Source organism: Coregonus clupeaformis, chromosome 25 (assembly GCF_020615455.1).
Source record: "Coregonus clupeaformis isolate EN_2021a chromosome 25, ASM2061545v1, whole genome shotgun sequence".
Classification (NCBI taxonomy): Eukaryota; Metazoa; Chordata; class Actinopteri; order Salmoniformes; family Salmonidae; genus Coregonus; species Coregonus clupeaformis.
Window position 1 is genome coordinate 23,125,606 of NC_059216.1, and position 17,016 is coordinate 23,142,621.

At 43.0% G+C, this 17,016-nt stretch overlaps 1 protein-coding gene and 1 pseudogene across 1 annotated transcript; one reads left to right on the forward strand and one right to left on the reverse strand.

Annotated features, from left to right (window-relative positions):
• Positions 1-208: 208 nt before the first annotated feature.
• LOC121539771 lies at positions 209-6,123 on the forward strand (annotated as a pseudogene).
• A 4,230-nt stretch (positions 6,124-10,353) lies between these two features.
• adh8a (alcohol dehydrogenase 8a) lies at positions 10,354-15,968 on the reverse strand. The gene is made up of 9 exons (XM_041847918.1): positions 15,864-15,968; positions 12,895-12,996; positions 12,484-12,625; positions 12,303-12,390; positions 11,966-12,185; positions 11,615-11,875; positions 11,074-11,206; positions 10,823-10,961; positions 10,354-10,725 (listed from the first exon to the last, which is right to left on the reverse strand). Exons 1-9 carry the CDS (start codon positions 15,879-15,881, stop codon positions 10,692-10,694), a joined length of 1,137 nt encoding a protein of 378 aa, XP_041703852.1. The 5' UTR covers positions 15,882-15,968; the 3' UTR covers positions 10,354-10,691.
• Between the last annotated feature and the right edge of the window lie 1,048 nt (positions 15,969-17,016).

Genomic DNA, 17,016 nt, shown 5'->3' on the forward strand with positions numbered 1-17,016 from the left:
GGACGACGAGCACGCAGATGAGCTTCCTTGAGACGGTTTCTGACAGTTTGTGCAGAAATTCTTCGGTTGTGCACCCACAGTTTCATCAGCTGTCCTGGTGGCTGGGCTCGATCCCACAGGTGAAGAAGCCGGATGTGGAGGTCCTGGGCTGGCGTGGTTACACCTGGTCTGTGGTTGAGAGGCCGGTTGGACGTAATTCTCTAAAACGATGTTGGAGGCAGCTTATGGTAGAGCATTAAATTGTCTTGCAACAGCTCTGGTGAACATTCCTGCAGTCAGCATGCCAATTGCACGCTCCCTCAAAACTTGAGACATATGTGACATTGTGTTGTGTGACAAAACTGCACATTTTAGAGTGGCCTTTTATTGTCCCCAGCACAAGGTGCACCTGTGTAATGATCATGCTGTTTAATCAGCTTCTTGATATGCCACACCTGTCAGGTGGATGGATTATATTGGCAAAGAAGAAATGCTCACTAACAGGGATGTAAACAAATTTGTGCACAACATTTGAGAGAAACAACTTTGTTTGAACTTGACCATGCCAAGGAATCATGTTTGGCTTAGCACTCAAAAGATTTTTCCCCAGACACATACAGTACATCCAGTATATAAACAGCAGTTTTTCCTTTGCCATGGTTTGTGTGGAAATAATTGCATCAGTGGACTATCTCCTCTCCAAAAACGACAGATTGCACAAAACGACAGATTGCTCAAGCCCTGAATTTATGGCTATCTTTCCAATTAAAATACAATAATCATACTCTGTATAGTTGAGCAATATTCTACATGACCTTTGATACATTGGGATATCACAAATGGCTTGATATTACAGTTCTTTTCAGAAGACGCATGGCTGCTGAGCGAGAATACAGCACACATAATGGCACATCCTCTTATAAACGATGGCTACGCTGGAGAGCCTAAAGATCTCTCTTCCTGCTTGTGTCTGACTACACAGATAGTTTTGTTGAAATATCACATTTAGAAAAATATCTAACAATTAAAATACATATGCATGAGAGGACAGTGAGGGAAAAAAGTATTTGATCCCCTGCTGATTTTGTACGTTTGGCAACTGACAAAGACATGATCAGTCTATAATTTTAATGGTAGGTTTATTTGAACAGTGAGAGACAGAATAACAACAAAATGTTTAGTATACGCTCTTATCCAGAGCGACTTACAGTTAGTGAGTGCATACATTATTTTATTTTCATACTGGCCCCCCGTGGGAATCGAACCCACAACCCTGACATTGCAAACGCCATGCTCTACCAACTGAGCTTCATCCCTGCCGGCCATTCCCTCCCCTACCCTGGACAACGCTGGGCCAATTGTGCGCCGCCCCATGGGTGTCCCGTTATAAATTGATTTGCATTTTAATGAGGGAAATAAGTATTTGACCCCTCTACAAAACATTACTTAGTACTTGGTGGCAAAACCCTTGTTGGCAATCACAGAGGTCAGACGTTTCTTGTAGTTGGCCACCAGGTTTGCACACATCTCAGGAGGGATTTTGTCCCACTCCTCTTTGCAGATCTTTTAATGACTGCTTTTCTCAAATTCACCAACAGATGGCGATGCAACTGCAAACAAGTATGTATACAGTGAAGGGAAAACAATACAAGGAGGTACGTACCTGAAGTTTAAAACAATACGTTGAATAATTTATTAACAAATTTGAGTATTGACGCAAAATGCGCTTGACGTGAGTTTGCACTTGAGTGCAGGAAATGTTGTTTGATGACTACTATGTTCTTGAATTGTAGATACATGTATACTGAACGAAAATATAAATGCAACATGCAAAGTGTTGGTCCCATGTTTCATGAGCTGAAATAAAAAATCCCAGAAATGTTCCATATGCACAACATTTTTATTTATTTTCAATTTTGCACACAAATATGTTTACATCTCTGTCAGTGAGCATTTCTCCTTTGCCAAGATAATCCACCCACCTGATAAGAAGCTGATTAAACAGCATGATCATTACACAGGTGCACCTTGTGCTGGGGACAATAAAAGGACACTCTAAAATATGCAGTTTTGTCACACAATGCCACAGTTGTCTCAAGTTTTTAGGGAGCATGCAAGCGTGGGGGAGCTTGTTCCACCATTGGGGTGCCAGAGCAGCGAATAGCTTTGACTGGGCTGAGCGGGAACTGTAGAGGTAGGGGAGCTAGCAGGCCAGAGGTGGATGAACGTAGTGCCCTCGTTTGGGTGTAGGGTCTGATCAGAGCCTGAAGGTAAGGAGGTGCCGTTCCCCTCACAGCTCCGTAGGCAAGCACCATGGTCTTGTAGTAGATGCGAGCCTCAACTGGAAGCCAGTGGAGTGTGCAGAGGAGCAGGGTGACATGAGAGAACTTAGGAAGGTTGAACACCAGATGGGCTGCAGCGTTCTGGATAAGTTGTAGGGGTTTAATGGCACAGGCAGGGAGCCCAGCCAACAGCGAGTTGCAGTAATCCAGACGGGAGATGACAAGTGCCTGGATTAGGACCTGTGCCGCTTTCTGTGTAAGGTAGGGTCGTACTCTGCGAATGTTGTAGAGCATGAACCTGCAGGATCAGGTCACCGCTTTGATGTTAGCGGAGAACGACAGGGTGTTGTCCAGGGTCACGCCAAGGTTCTTTGCACTCTGGGAGGAGGACACAATGGAGTTGTCAACCGTGATGGCAGGATCATGGAGTGGGCAGTCCTTCCCCGGGAGGAAGAGCAGCTCCGTCTTGCCGAGGTTCAGCTTGAGGTGGTGATCCGACATCCACACTGATATGTCTGCCAGACATGCAGAGATGCGATTCGCCACCTGGTTATCAGAAGGGGGAAAGGAGAAAATTAATTGTGTGTCGACTGCGTAGCAATGATAGGAGAGACCATGTGAGGATATGACAGAGCCAAGTGACTTGGTGTATAGAGAGGATAGAAGAGGGCCTAGAACTGAGCCCTGGGGGACACCAGTGGTGAGAGCACGTGGTGCGGAGACAGATTCTCGCCACGCCACCTGGTAGGAGCGACCTGTCAGGTAGAGTGAGCAGCGCCGGAGATGCCCAACTCGGAGAGGGTGGAGAGGAGGATCTGATGGTTCACAGTATCAAAGGCAGCGGATAGGTCTAGAAGGATAAGAGCAGAGGAGAGAGAGTTAGCTTTAGCAGTGCGGAGAGCCTCCGTGACACAGAGAAGAGCAGTCTCAGTTGAATGACCAGTCTTGAAACCTGACCGGTTTGGATCAAGAAGGTCATTCTGAGAGAGATAGCAGGAGAGTTGGCTAGAGACGGCACGCTCAAGAGTTTTGGAGAGAAAAGAAAGAAGGGATACTGGTCTGTAGTTGTTGACATCAGAGGGATTGAGTGTAGGTTTTTTGAGGAGGGGTGCAACTCTCGCTCTCTTGAAGACGGAAGGGACATGGCCAGCGGTCAAGGATGAGTTGATGAGCGAGGTGAGGTAAGGGAGAAGGTCTCCGGAAATGGTCTGGAGAAGAGAGGAGGGGATAGGGTCAAGCGGGCAGGTTGTTGGGCGGTCGGCCGTCACAAGTCGCAATATTTCATCTGGAGAGAGAGGGGAGAAAGAAGTCAAAGCATAGGGTAGGGCAGTGTGAGCAGGACCAGCGGTGTCATTTGACTTAATAAATGAGGATCGGATGTCGTCAACCTTCTTTTCAAAATGGTTGACGAAGTCATCCACAGAGAGGGAAGTGGGAGGGGGAGGAGGAGGAGGATTCAGCAGGGAGGAGAAGGTCTAGTAAGAACAGCATCTAGTAAAGATGAGGTCAAGCGTATTGCCTGCCTTGTGAGTAGGGGGGGACGGTGAGAGGGTGAGGTCAAAAGAGGAAAGGAGTGGAAAGAAGGAGGCAGAGAGAAATGAGTCAAAGGCAGACGTAGGGAGGTTAAAGTCACCCAGAACTGTGAGGGGTGAGCCATCCTCAGGAAAGGAACTTATCAAGGCGTCAAGCTCATTGATGAACTCTCCAAGGGAACCTGGAGGGCGATAAATGACAAGGATGTTAAGCTGGAATGGGCTAGTGACTGTGACAGCATGGAATTCAAACGAGGAGATAGACAGATGGGTCAGGGGAAAAAGAGAGAATGTCCACTTGGGAGAGATGAGGATTCCTGTGCCACCGCCACGCTGACCAGATGCTCTCGGGGTATGCGAGAACACATGGTCAGATGAGGAAAGAGCAGTAGGAGTAGCAATGTTTTCTGTGGTAATCCATGTTTCCGTCAGCGCCAAGAAGTTGAGGGACTGGAGGGTAGCATAGGCTGAGATGAACTCTGCCTTGTTGGCCGCAGAACGGCAGTTCCAGAGGCTCCCAGAGACCTGGAACTCCACGTGGGTCGTGCGCGCAGGGACCACCAGATTAGAGTGGCAACAGCCACGTGGTGTGAAGCGTTTGTATGGCCTGTGCAGAGAGGAGAGAACAAGGATAGGCAGACACATAGTTGACAGGCTACAGAAAAAGGCTACAATAATGCAAAGGAGATCGGAATGAAATGAACTAAACATCTGGGAAAGCGAGAGAGCGGGGTCTCCCTCACTTACGTTTCATTGAAACACTCAAATATAACTTATATGAACTGTAACTTAGTAAAATCTTTGAAATTGTTGCATGTTGCGTTTATATTTTTGTTCAGTATATATGAATGTTATTGCCTTCTTTCAGGTAATCCAAAACATCCACTATTCATGTGCAGGAGGAAACAGCTACATACTGTACCAGACAATGTTCCACCCTCTTCACAATCTTTGGATGTCAATGTCAATTTCTTGACATCTCTACACCAGACTGTATTTCCTAAACTAAATAATCTACGTGTTCTCAATCTAACAAGGTATTCATATGTTGAATTCAGACAAATAAAAGAGCTCTATTTGATAGCATTCCATATGTGCAGCTTTCACATCAACACACATTAGAGAAATTGGTCGTTACGAACAATGGGCCTACAGGCTTTTGAATGGATTTGAAGATTTGCCTCTCCTTCACCATGTAGACCTGAGTATTAACCAAATTACTTTTAAAATATGCTACAAAGGGTTTTTCAGAGATACACCTCATTTACGTCACCTCATCTTGGCTGCATCTTTTTTTTCACTAATTGGTATTTTGACCAATCAAATCAGCTCTGAAAAAGATCTGATGTGAAAAGATCTGATGTGATTGATCAAAAGACAATTCATGGAAAAAATATCAGAATTTTTTCAGACATTCACTTTGACTACATGGCATTCTTCAGACTCAAAGCCCTTAAAGTGTTGGATTTCCAGCACATAAGGCTTGGTGATATAAGAACTTACCCTGCTCTGACAAGTCTAATATGTCTTAGGTACCTGGACATTTCCTATGCTGGCATCACCTTCACAAATCCATTCTCTTTGATGGGTCTCACCCCACTGGTTGAATTAACGTTGTTTCCACGTCATGTTGAACCAATGTGGAATAGATGTTGAATTGATGTCTGTGCCCAGTGGTGCCAGTTTAAAAGTTCTCAAAATGTCCGACAACAGTTTCCAAAGACATACATTAAATTGTATATTTGTGAATCTTGCACTTCTGGAACTCGTTTTCGAATATCCAAATGCTAAGACATTTGATTCTTAATGGAAACAAGTTGATGACATTTTATTTTCTGACCAATCCCAGCCTTACAAGGTTGGCATGGATAGACATGGGTAAAAATTGTATTTCTACTGTTTCGTATGATATTCTTCAGAATTTACCAAACATTTCAGCGATTTATTCTTTAATCCGAATAATGCAAGTGATTGATTTCGATACTCATTTCCACAACTCAAGAGTTAAAATAATTGTGGTCACAATTGTTGTAGTTTCATAACTTGTTCAGTCAGCCTAGGCCTACAAATTAAAATGTTACCTGTGATATTGCTGCATTTTGCTGAGAGGCTACAATGTCTCTCAAAGCCAGGAATACAGGCACGATGCCTTTGTGATCTAATAAAACAAGGACAAGTCCTGGGTGATGGAGGAACTGGTGGAGAACCTTGAAAAAGGAGTCCCTCCCATTCAGCTGTGCATTCATGTGTGGGACTTCGAAATAGGTGAATCCATTGCGTCCAATATCATTAATCTGGGGATTGTGAAAAGTGTCGAGACACTTTGTTGACTATGTGGTGTCGCTTTGAGTTTGAGGTGAACTTTTTGTCCTGAATGCAAAGCGTTATGTCCGGGGCAAATACAACACATCACTGAGAACCACTCTATGTTTTCAAGCATGGTGGTGGCTGCATCATGTTATGGGTATGCTTGTCATTGGCAAGCACTAGAGAGTTTTTTAGGATAAAAATAAACAGAATAGAGCTAAGCACAGGCAAAATCCTAGAGGAAAACTTTGTTCAGTCCGCTTTCCAACAGACACTGGGAGAAAAATTCACCTTTCAGCAGGACAATTACCTAAAACATAAGGCCAAATATACACTGGAGTTGCTTACCAAGACGACATTGAATGTTCCTGAGTGACCTAGTTACAGTTCTGACTTAAATCGGCTTGAAAATCTATGGCAATACATGAAAATGGCTGTCTAGCAATGATCAACAGCGAACTTGACAGAGCTTGAAGAATTCTTTAAAGAATAATGGGCAAATATTGTACAATCCAGGTTGGCAAAACTCTTAGAGACTTACCCAGAAAGACTCACAGCTGTAATCACTGCCAAAGGTGATTCTAACATGTATAGACTCAGGGGGTTGAATACTTATCTAATCAAAATATATTCGTGTTTTATTTTCCATCCATTTTGACATTAGAGTATTTTGTGTAGATTGTTGACAAAAAATGACATTTAAATATATTTTAATCCCACTTTGTAACACAACAAAATGTGGATAAAGTCAAGGGGTGTGAATACTTTCTGAAGGCACTGTAGCTAGTGACAACTAAATAGCAAAGTGACTTTTTATATTCAAATGAAATAAACCAATGCATGACGCAGTCAGCTACCAATGTGGCCTGAAAACAAAACAAGTAATCCATGGTAGCTATACCACGCGCAGACATACACTATATATACAAAAGTATGTGGACACCCCTTCAAATTAGTGGATTTGGCTATTTCAGCCACACCCGTTGCTGACAGGTGTATAAAATCGAGCACACAGCCATGCAATCTCCATAGACAAACATTGGCAGTAGAATGGCCTTACTAAAGAGCTTAGTGACTTTCAACGTGGCACCGTCATAGGATGGCACTTTTCCAACAAGTCAGTTCGTCAAATTTCTGCCCTGCTAGAGCTGCCCCGGTCAACTGTAAGTTCTGTTATTGTGAAGTGGAAACATCTAGGAGCGACAATGGCTCAGCCGCGAAGTGGTAGGCCACACAAGCTCACAGAATGAGACCGCCGAGTGCTGAAGGGCATAGCGCGTAAAAATTGTATGTCCTTAGTTGCAACACTCACTACCGAGTTCCAAACTGCCTCTGGAAGCAACGTCAGCACAATAACTGTTGTCGGGAGCTTCATGACATGCCAAGCGTCGGCTGGAGTGGTGTAAAGCTCGCCGCCATTTGACTCTGAAGCAGTGGAAAAGTGTTCTCTGGAGTGATGAATCACACTTCACCATCTGGCAATACGACGGACTAATCTGGGTTTGGCGAATGCCAGAAGAATGCTACCTGCCCAAATGCATAGTGCCAACTGTAAAGTTTTGTGGAGGAGGAATAATGGTCTGGGGCTGTTTTTCATGGTTCGGGATAGGCCTCTTAGTTTCAGTGAAGGGAAATCTTAACGCTACAGCGTAGAATGAAATTCTAGACGATTCTGTGCTTCTAACTTTGTGGCAACAGTTTGGGGAAGGCACTTTACTGTTTCAGCATGACAATGCCCACGTGCACAAAGCGAGGTCCACACAGAAATGTTTTGTTGAAATCTGTGTGGAAGAACTTGACTGGCCTGCACAGAACCCTGACCTCAACCCCATCGAACACCTTTGGGATGAATTGGAACGCCGACTGCGAGCCAGGCCTAATCGCCCAACATCAGTGCCCGACCTCACTAACACTCTTGTGGCTGACTGGAAGCAAGTCCCCGCAGCAATGTTCTAACATCTAGTGGAAAGCCTTCCCAGAAGAGTGGAGGCTGTTATAGCAGCAAAGGGGGGACCAACTCCATATTAATGCCCATGATTTTGGAATGAGATGTTCGATGAGCACTTTTGGTCATGTAGTGTATTTACTTCTAAATAGCAAACGCGACATAACACTTTATATTTAGTAAGATATATTAGCTATGTCTTGCCTTTTCCATCAGGTCAGTTTTGAATCCCTTAGCTAGCTAGCGAGCTAGCAAGCTCTCTCCTCATTGTGATTGCAAATACAAGGTTCACTTTCGACACTGACACAAAGTCATTCCCATTCTTTACGTCCACAAAGCAAAAGTAAATGTCCAAGATGTGTAAAACTCCAGGTAAAAAGTATGAATTGGTAATGACGTTTCAGACAAGTGGACAGTCCAGTACTCACTGTTCGCCTGCTGCTCGACAGCTAGCAGTGAGGGAGATGGTGTCATGGTGGTTGCCTATGCACGGCTTACCCTAGGGCAATACCCACACAACATGTTTTGGCAATACGCATGCGCAAAATATGAAATCGTCTCAAATGGAACTACAAGCTAGGCAAAGCAGCGACACTTATGCTGACCCTGTTCATTAACAGTGACTGGAGTCAGATTAGGCTGCGCGTGTCAAGGATTTGAATGGCTTTGAATGGATGGATGGAAAGAAAGACATGAATACCCTGGCATCTTTCCTGTTTTGATGCAGTTGTAACACATTTTGAGCATAAAAACATTAGATAATAAAAAAAGTAGGACAATGTTTTATATAATTAAATGTTTCATTTGGCTTTTCATTACATATTTTTTTATACGATTATTACAGGGTAATCTTAAGCACTGCCCACCCTGCCTACCCTGACTGCACGTCACTGCTGGTTACCCAGTAACTGTGTGTTGTTACTGGGTAAACTGTTGACTGTGGTATTGACTTTGAAGGACCGGCTGAGGGTCAGAATTATTATGTGGACTGAGTTCTCACAAACATCACTAAATATTCCTCCATGTGAAATCTGGGGTCCATCACATTTTAGGTTAACCTTTTTGTTATGTTTTTACACTTAAAGCTGTTTTAAAAGTGTGTGTATGCATGCATATGCAAAGGTGTGTGTGTGTGTGTGTACAGTTCAGGAAGAGGAAATTGACTATAAACCACAGATGAATAACACTTCCAAGGATGAGAATGTCTCTTTCATAACCATCATCTGAAGTTCCTCATCTCTGTTTTTGTTCCCAATCTTTGAATGATACAATACATCTGTCCTAACAATGCCAAAAGGCTTCAGACACTTATTTTCTCCACCATGTACAGTAGACAGTTCGCTTGTTTATCGTAAAATACTTTGTTTTTACTGTAATGTTAGAAAATGTCTCTCAAAAGACAGTTGTTTTTAAAATCAGTTATGATTTACCAATGTCTGTTTGTTTCTCATTCTGTAAATGCTGCAACAAATTGGCCTTCTGGGAAAATAAAGATGCATGGAATTGGAATTGAAACAGTGCTTTCATTACCTGTAATCAGACCTGTACTTTTTTATTTGTTTTATTCTGAAACACATTTCCCTTTCATTTCTATGTGATCAGGTTGCCATTCCCTGTCAGCTTGTGCAATTTCATCTTGGCAGTGTGTGCCACTCTGCAGTATGCTTGTGATCACATATGGTGTGTGTCACATCACCACTTTGATGTTTGTGTGTTTGTGTGTTTGATCCAGGCTGCTTCTGTCACTTTTCAGGCAATTTGTGTCACTTCAATGACTAAATTTGTATCACTCTCTGGTTTTTATCGAAGTTCTGATAGCAGCAATGTGTTATAAACATCTTTATAATGCCGGAATCAATCCTACTCCATTTCAATTACATAGATAAATATAACTACAGAATATGTAGGGACAAGCTGATCCCTGAAAATATTATTATGAAGACTAGGCTACACTGTCTGATTAAAAAACAAAGAAAGAAACAACTGGGTCACTGTCTGTCACTCCTTGACAAACACAATCACTTGTATGACAATAAGTATCATAACAGAATAACCTGGAGAAGCATGTAAGTGTTGTTGAAACATGTTTGTGTGGAAATATACTCTGGTTATATAATAATATTAATAATAATAATGTTTGAGCACAGACATTACACTGATAAAGGGTATTGAAAAGGCCCGGATACCATACTGATAAGTTATTGTCGCTCACAGCGACTTTATGTTTAGATACGCAAACTAAGGTATGAGATAGGATAACTTATAACCGCCAATCTGTTTACCTAGCATTGATTGAGCAACGACTGAGAAGTGGGGAATTATTTTATTAAAAACTGACATACATGACAACATCATAGCCAGATCTCATTGTACTTTATCCAACTCAAACTTGACAATGACTAAAGCAGAAACATAATTGGCTACCAGGCAACATAACAAAAGAAGAACATTATGATTATCACTGTTGTTACAATGGTTATAATCAGCAAGCCTACAGTATGCTACCTACCATTGAGTATTCACCCCTACTAATACCAATTGTGATATAGTGAATCATTGGTTTATCAAGCCATATTGTATAGTTTTGCTCGTTGATTGGCTGAGCAGGAAAGAATATGTGTGATTGGCTGGGTTGAGTTGACCCTGTTACTGCAGTGACACACTCAGGACTGACCGGATACTGCAAAACAAGGAGAACAAAAGAAAACAAGCATTTATTTTTCTGAACATTAAATTAAACTTCTCACAGGGACAAACAGTACTAATGTGAAAGTTACCAGTCTCCAGTCTTCATGAGCTGGATGGCGTCATTGACCTGGTCCAGGGTCATGTTGTGGGTGACAAACTCATCCAGCTTCACCTTCTTCTCCAGGTACTCATTCACCAGCTGGGGCACACCGTCCTTACTCTTAAAACCTGGCAGACACACACACAGACATACACACAGATACAGACACACATTTAGAAATATATCACACACACCCAAATACCTGTATAGTGTTTGACAGTTGATTGACAGGTGGCACACCTCCAAACAGAGATCCTTTCCAGGTGCGGCCAGCTATGAGCTGAATGGGTCTGGCAGCAAAGTCATCCATGTCAGTCCATCCGACCAGCACACTTACTCCCCATCCCTTAACACATGACTCCAAGGCACTCCTCTAAAGAGAGATATCAATACATTTACATTTTTACATTTTAGTCATTTAGCAGACGCTCTTATCCAGAGCCACTTACAGTTAGTGAGTGCATACATTATTTTTTTTCATACTGGCCCCCCGTGGGAATCGAACCCACAACCCTGGCGTTGCAAACACCATGCTCTACCAACTGAGCTACATCCCTGCCAGCCATTCCCTCCCCTACCCTGGACGACGCTGGGCCAATTGTGCGCCGCCCCATGGGTCTCCCGGTCGCGGCCGGCTACGACAGAGCCTGGATTCGAACCAGGATCTCTAGTGGCACAGCTAGCACTGCCATGCAGTGCCTTAGACCAATCAAGACATCACCCTCACACATGCAGGCACGCATTTATCTCAACATCATACAAACACACAATCTAAACCCACCATTACGGCCACACTCCCCACACATTCTAGGGAAAAGTCCACTCCTCCATTGGTCATCTCAGAAAGCACTTGACTGATGGGTTTGTTGTGGTCCTTGGGGTTGACAAACTCTGTGGCACCGAAGACCTTGGCCTTCTCATACTTGGCCGGGTTAATATCAATGGCGATGATCCTCTTGGCCCCAGCGTTTTTGCAACCCATGACCGCTGCCAACCCCACAGCCCCCAGGCCAAACACAGCACATGTAGACCCTGGCTCCACCTGGGGGGAAAGGTATCCTATGCATCAACACTTTAGTATACAAAGACATCACCACAACTAAACCTGATACTTTGAAGTTACAATTCACACCTTGGCTGTGTTAAGGGCTGCGCCATATCCGGTGGCGACTCCACAGCCGAGGAGACAGACCTTGTCGAGGGGGGCTGAGGGATGGATCTTGGCCACAGCGATCTCATTGACCACGGTGTACTCTGAGAAGGTGCTGGTCCCCATGAACTGCAGCACCTTCTTCCCCTTACAGGTGAACCGGGTGTCTGACTCTGACATCACATCATACCTATCACTGGCCCTGGTGGGATTGGCTCATGTTCAGTGCAAGAATAACACACAAAAGTTATATACAAAATATATAAAAAATAAAGTATTGTGAAAGTTTCTCAAGACAAGGCTAGTAATGGGACCTCACCAGCCCTTCTCACACAGGTTGGTCTTTGGGCTCTTGCAGAACCGGCACTGGCCACATTGGGAGATGAACAGAGGGATGACTTTATCACCTAACAGGAGGACAGGCGGAGTACACAGCTTTATCGTACACACTGTTATTTGTATCCATTTGAAAATACAGGTTTACTAGCTGCATTTCTGACCTGGATTGAACTTGGTCACTTCAGACCCCACACTCTCCACGATCCCAGCCCCCTCATGACCCAGGACACAAGGGAAGCCATCCTTGTGTTTCCCCTCAAACAGGTGGTACAGGTCAGTATGACACACACCCGTGGCCACTATCTGCACTCAACAGGACAAAAACAAAGAGGTATGAATTTTGAGAAGTGTTCTCAAAATTTGCTCACGTGAGTGTCAGGAGTGTTTCTGTATGCTCATGTTTATTTATGTGTACGCCTTCGACTGGTCCTATGGCACGTTATGTGTATTCATGTGTGCTTGTGTGTCTTCAGGAGTGCTCTCATACTTGGCCAGGTTAATATCAGCCTTGTGTGGACTGCATAAATGAGAGCTTTTGTGTATGTGTTTGCATTGATTGTGGTCTCTCTCACCTTGATGCGAATCTCATGTGCCTGGGGAGGAGCCACCTCAATTTCCTCCATCACCAGGGGTTTACTTGGCTCCCATGCCACTGCAGCGCGGCATTTAATCACCTATAAAACACAACCCAACACAGCCATCAACACAAGCCAATACAGGACCAGTGGTGTAAAGTACTTAAGTAAAAATACTTTAAAGGTACTACTTAAGTAGTTTTTTGAGGTATTTGTACTTTACTATTTCAACTTTTACTTTATCTTCACTACATTCCTAATGAAAATAACGTACTTTTTACTGACACCCAAAAGCACTTCTTACATTTTGAAAGCTTAGCACGACTGGAAAATATCAAATTCACACACTTATCAAGAGAACATCCCTGGTCATCCCTACTGCCTCTGATGTGGCAGGCTCACTAAACACACATGCTTTGTTTGTAAATAATGAATGAAGAATTGAAAACAAGAAAATGGTGCCGTCTGGTTTAATTAATATAAGAAATTTGAAATGATTTATACTTTTACCTTTGATAATGACATTTACTTGTGATACTTAAGTATATTTAAAACCAAATACTTTTAGACTTTTACCCAAATATTATTTTACTTTCATTTTCTATTAAGGTATATTTACTTTTACTCAAGTATGACAATTGGATACTTTTTCCACCACTGTACAGGACCATTCACATATACACTATATATACAAAAGTATGTGGACATCCCGTCAAATTAGTGGATTCGGCTATTTCAGCCACACCCGTTGCTGACAGGTGTATAAAATCGCGCACACAGCCATGCAATCTCCATAGACAAACATTGGCAGTAGAATGGCCTTACTGAAGAGCTCAGTGACTTTCAATGAGGCACCGTCATAGGATGCCACCTTTCCAACGAGTCAGTTCGTAAAATTTCTACCCTGCTAGAGCTGCCCCGGTCAACTATAAGTGCTGTTACTGTGATGTGAAAACGTCTAATTGAACTTGGCTCACAGAATGGGACCGCGGAGTGCTGAAGCGCGTAGCGCGTAAAAATCGTCTGTCCTTGGTTGCAACACTCACTACCGAGTTCCAAACTGCTCTGGAAGCAACGTCAGCAAAATAACTGTTCATCGGGAGCTTCATGAAATGTGTTTCCATGGCCGAGCAGCCACACACAAGCCTAAGATCAGCATGCACAATGCCAAGTGTCGGCTGGAGTGGTGTAAAGTTCACCACCATTTGACTCTGGCGCAATGGAAACGCGTTCTCTGGAGTGATAAATCACGCTTCACTATCTGGCAGTCCGACGGACTAATCTGGGTTTGGTGGATGCCAGGAGAACGCTACCTGCCCCAATGCATAGTGCCAACTGTAAAGTTTGGTGGAGGAGGAATAATGGTCTGGGGCTGTTATTCATGGTTCGGGCTAGGTTCCTTAGTTCCAGTGAAGGGAAATCTTAATGGTACAGCATCCAATGACATTCTAGACTATTCTGTGCTTCCAACTTTATGGCAACAGTTTGGGGAAGGCCGTTCCTGTTTCAGCATGACAATGCCCCCATGCACAATGCGAGGTCCATACAGAAATGGTTTGTCGAGATTGGTGTGGAAGAACTTCATGGCTTCCACAGAGCCCTGACCTCAACCCATCGAACACATTTGGGATGAATTAGAACACCAACTGCGAGCCAGGCCTAATCGCCCAACATCAGTGCCCAACCTCACTAATGCTCTTGTGGCTGAATGAAAGCAAGTCCCAGCAGCAATGTTCCAACATCTAGTGGAAAGCCTTCCCAGAAGAGTGGAGGCAGTTATAGCAGCAAAGGGGGGACCAACTTCATATTAATGCCCATGATTTTGGAATGAAATGCTCGGCGAGCAGGTGTCCCCATACTTTTGGTCATGTAGTGTATTTCTGCAAAAGGCTTCATTCTAGTCTTTATATACTTCATTTTTTACAGTACAATCTGATTAATTCCACTGTTGCGCAACTCGAACCCTAATCCTCTAACCAATATAAATATTTATCTTTTTGTCCATTGGCTTTATGCAAGATGCACTCTCTGCCAATGTCAATGGTTGTGCAAAAACTGTCTGGATAGTTTCAAAGATTCCCCAAAAAAACATCCTATACTTCACATTAGGCATGGAGTTTGCAGTGAGTGTGTGTGTGTGTGTGTGTGTGTGTGTGTGTGTGTGTGTGTGTGTGTGTGTGTGTGTGTGTGTGTGTGTGTGTGTGTGTGTGTGTGTGTGTGTGTGTGTGTGTGTTTGTGAGTGAGTGACCGCAGCTGCCAGGTTTCAAGACCATTCCAGTTATTGCGTAATTCCAAAAGGATATTTATCCCAAACAAGAGGTTGTTATTCTGCAGGACAAACCTCTGTTGAACTTGAAAAGTAATTACTAGAGTGCTATGGTATGTCCAGGTTTGGGAAGTTACTGATTACATGTAATCAGTTACATGTAATCTTACATGTAACATGTAATCAGATTTTTTAAATGTTTTATATATTTTGTAATCTGATTACAGATACTTTTGGATTGGATTACTTTTCGGGTGTTTTCGCAATGACATTCAATTCAGCATTGAAAAAAGGCGCAAGTTTAAGTTTGTTCCACCTGAGTAATCTGCATTTGATGGATCATTTTTGTCTTATTCTGATGCCTCTTAAGGGGAAATGAATCCAAAAGTAACTGAAAGCAATCCGATTAGTTTGGATAATTCAAAAAGTGCATTACTGATTAACATTTTGGACAGGTAACTAGTAACGGATTACATTTTGAAAGTAACCTACCCAACCCTGGGTATGCCACAACTCACTGTCATTTTCTAAAGTACACACTCAACCTTAATCAAATCTTACCAAAACACTTTTAATCACAGATTGTACATTATTACATATCAGTTCAATAACAGTTAAGAGAGGATTGATCAACTAGTTTAAATGCATATGTATTAGATATGTATTAGAAAAAGAGAGGGGTGAAGACAGAGATACATACTTTTCCTGCAGTCGCCATCTTCTATCAACCTAAGGAGTTTGGAAGAGAAGAGCAATATATTTCAGCATAGAGTTAGAGGGAGAGAGTGAGAGAGATGGATGGTTTGGACAACCTTTAAATACTCCAGCCCTCCAGACTAGAGGCAAACATTCAGAAAGGGAGGGTATTTTTCATTGCGAGGATAGATTTCCTTACACTGATACTGAAGTGCCATGAAATTGGATATCACAATTGTCAGTCTGTTCAACGTAGATTACAACTAACACTGTATAGTTATTGTGTGTAGCTAACATAACTGCATGTAATATAGATAAGTCACTGAGATGAGTCAATCATGTGATTCATCTATTTGTCATAACCTTTGATATAACCTGTGAATTTTGGCTTTATGATTAAATGCAATATAGTGTTAACTAGATTGAACTGTCTGTGTGGGATAGGATCTTCTGGGAGATAGTGTTGTCTCAATCTTCTCTAACACTGTGGAGACTTATTCTCTTCGATATCGTCGGCATCCTGGAAGAACCTTGCATCTCACTTTTTGGTGATTTAGATTTTTTCGCATACATTGAAAGTAGTCATTCCCCCCAATATTCAGTGAATTAATTAATTATATTTTATTTTGGTGTCAAATTGCCAGTTAGCAACCCTAACCTTACGGGATTAATTGATAAATAAACAAACATTACAATGATTCACAGTGATAATTGAGTGACAATTCCTCCGGTGTTCTGCGCAGTGCGCACCACTGTCACTAGAACCGATGTGGATGTGGTGGAGGAGTCAGGCGCAGGACACAGAGGTTAAGTCCAACAGACTTTAATAGTCTAATGTTTACGAGAAAAACCCCGACCTCGAAATACACCAAGAGGCGAGGAAAAATTACGCACACGCGTAAACACTAAACACAAAACAAACAGGGTGCAAACACGTAGCTCCGACACAGTGGCAGTCATAACAACACACAATCATTCTAGTGCAAAACAAGGAACTTATAAGACACGTAATCAACACACAAATGGACACAGGTGTAACAGACAGACAAAAGCAATCAAATGACGAAACATAGAGCGGTGGCAGCTAGTACTCCGGGGACGGCGAACGCCGAAGCCTGCCCGAACTAGGAGGAGGAGCAGTCTCGGCCGAAACCGTG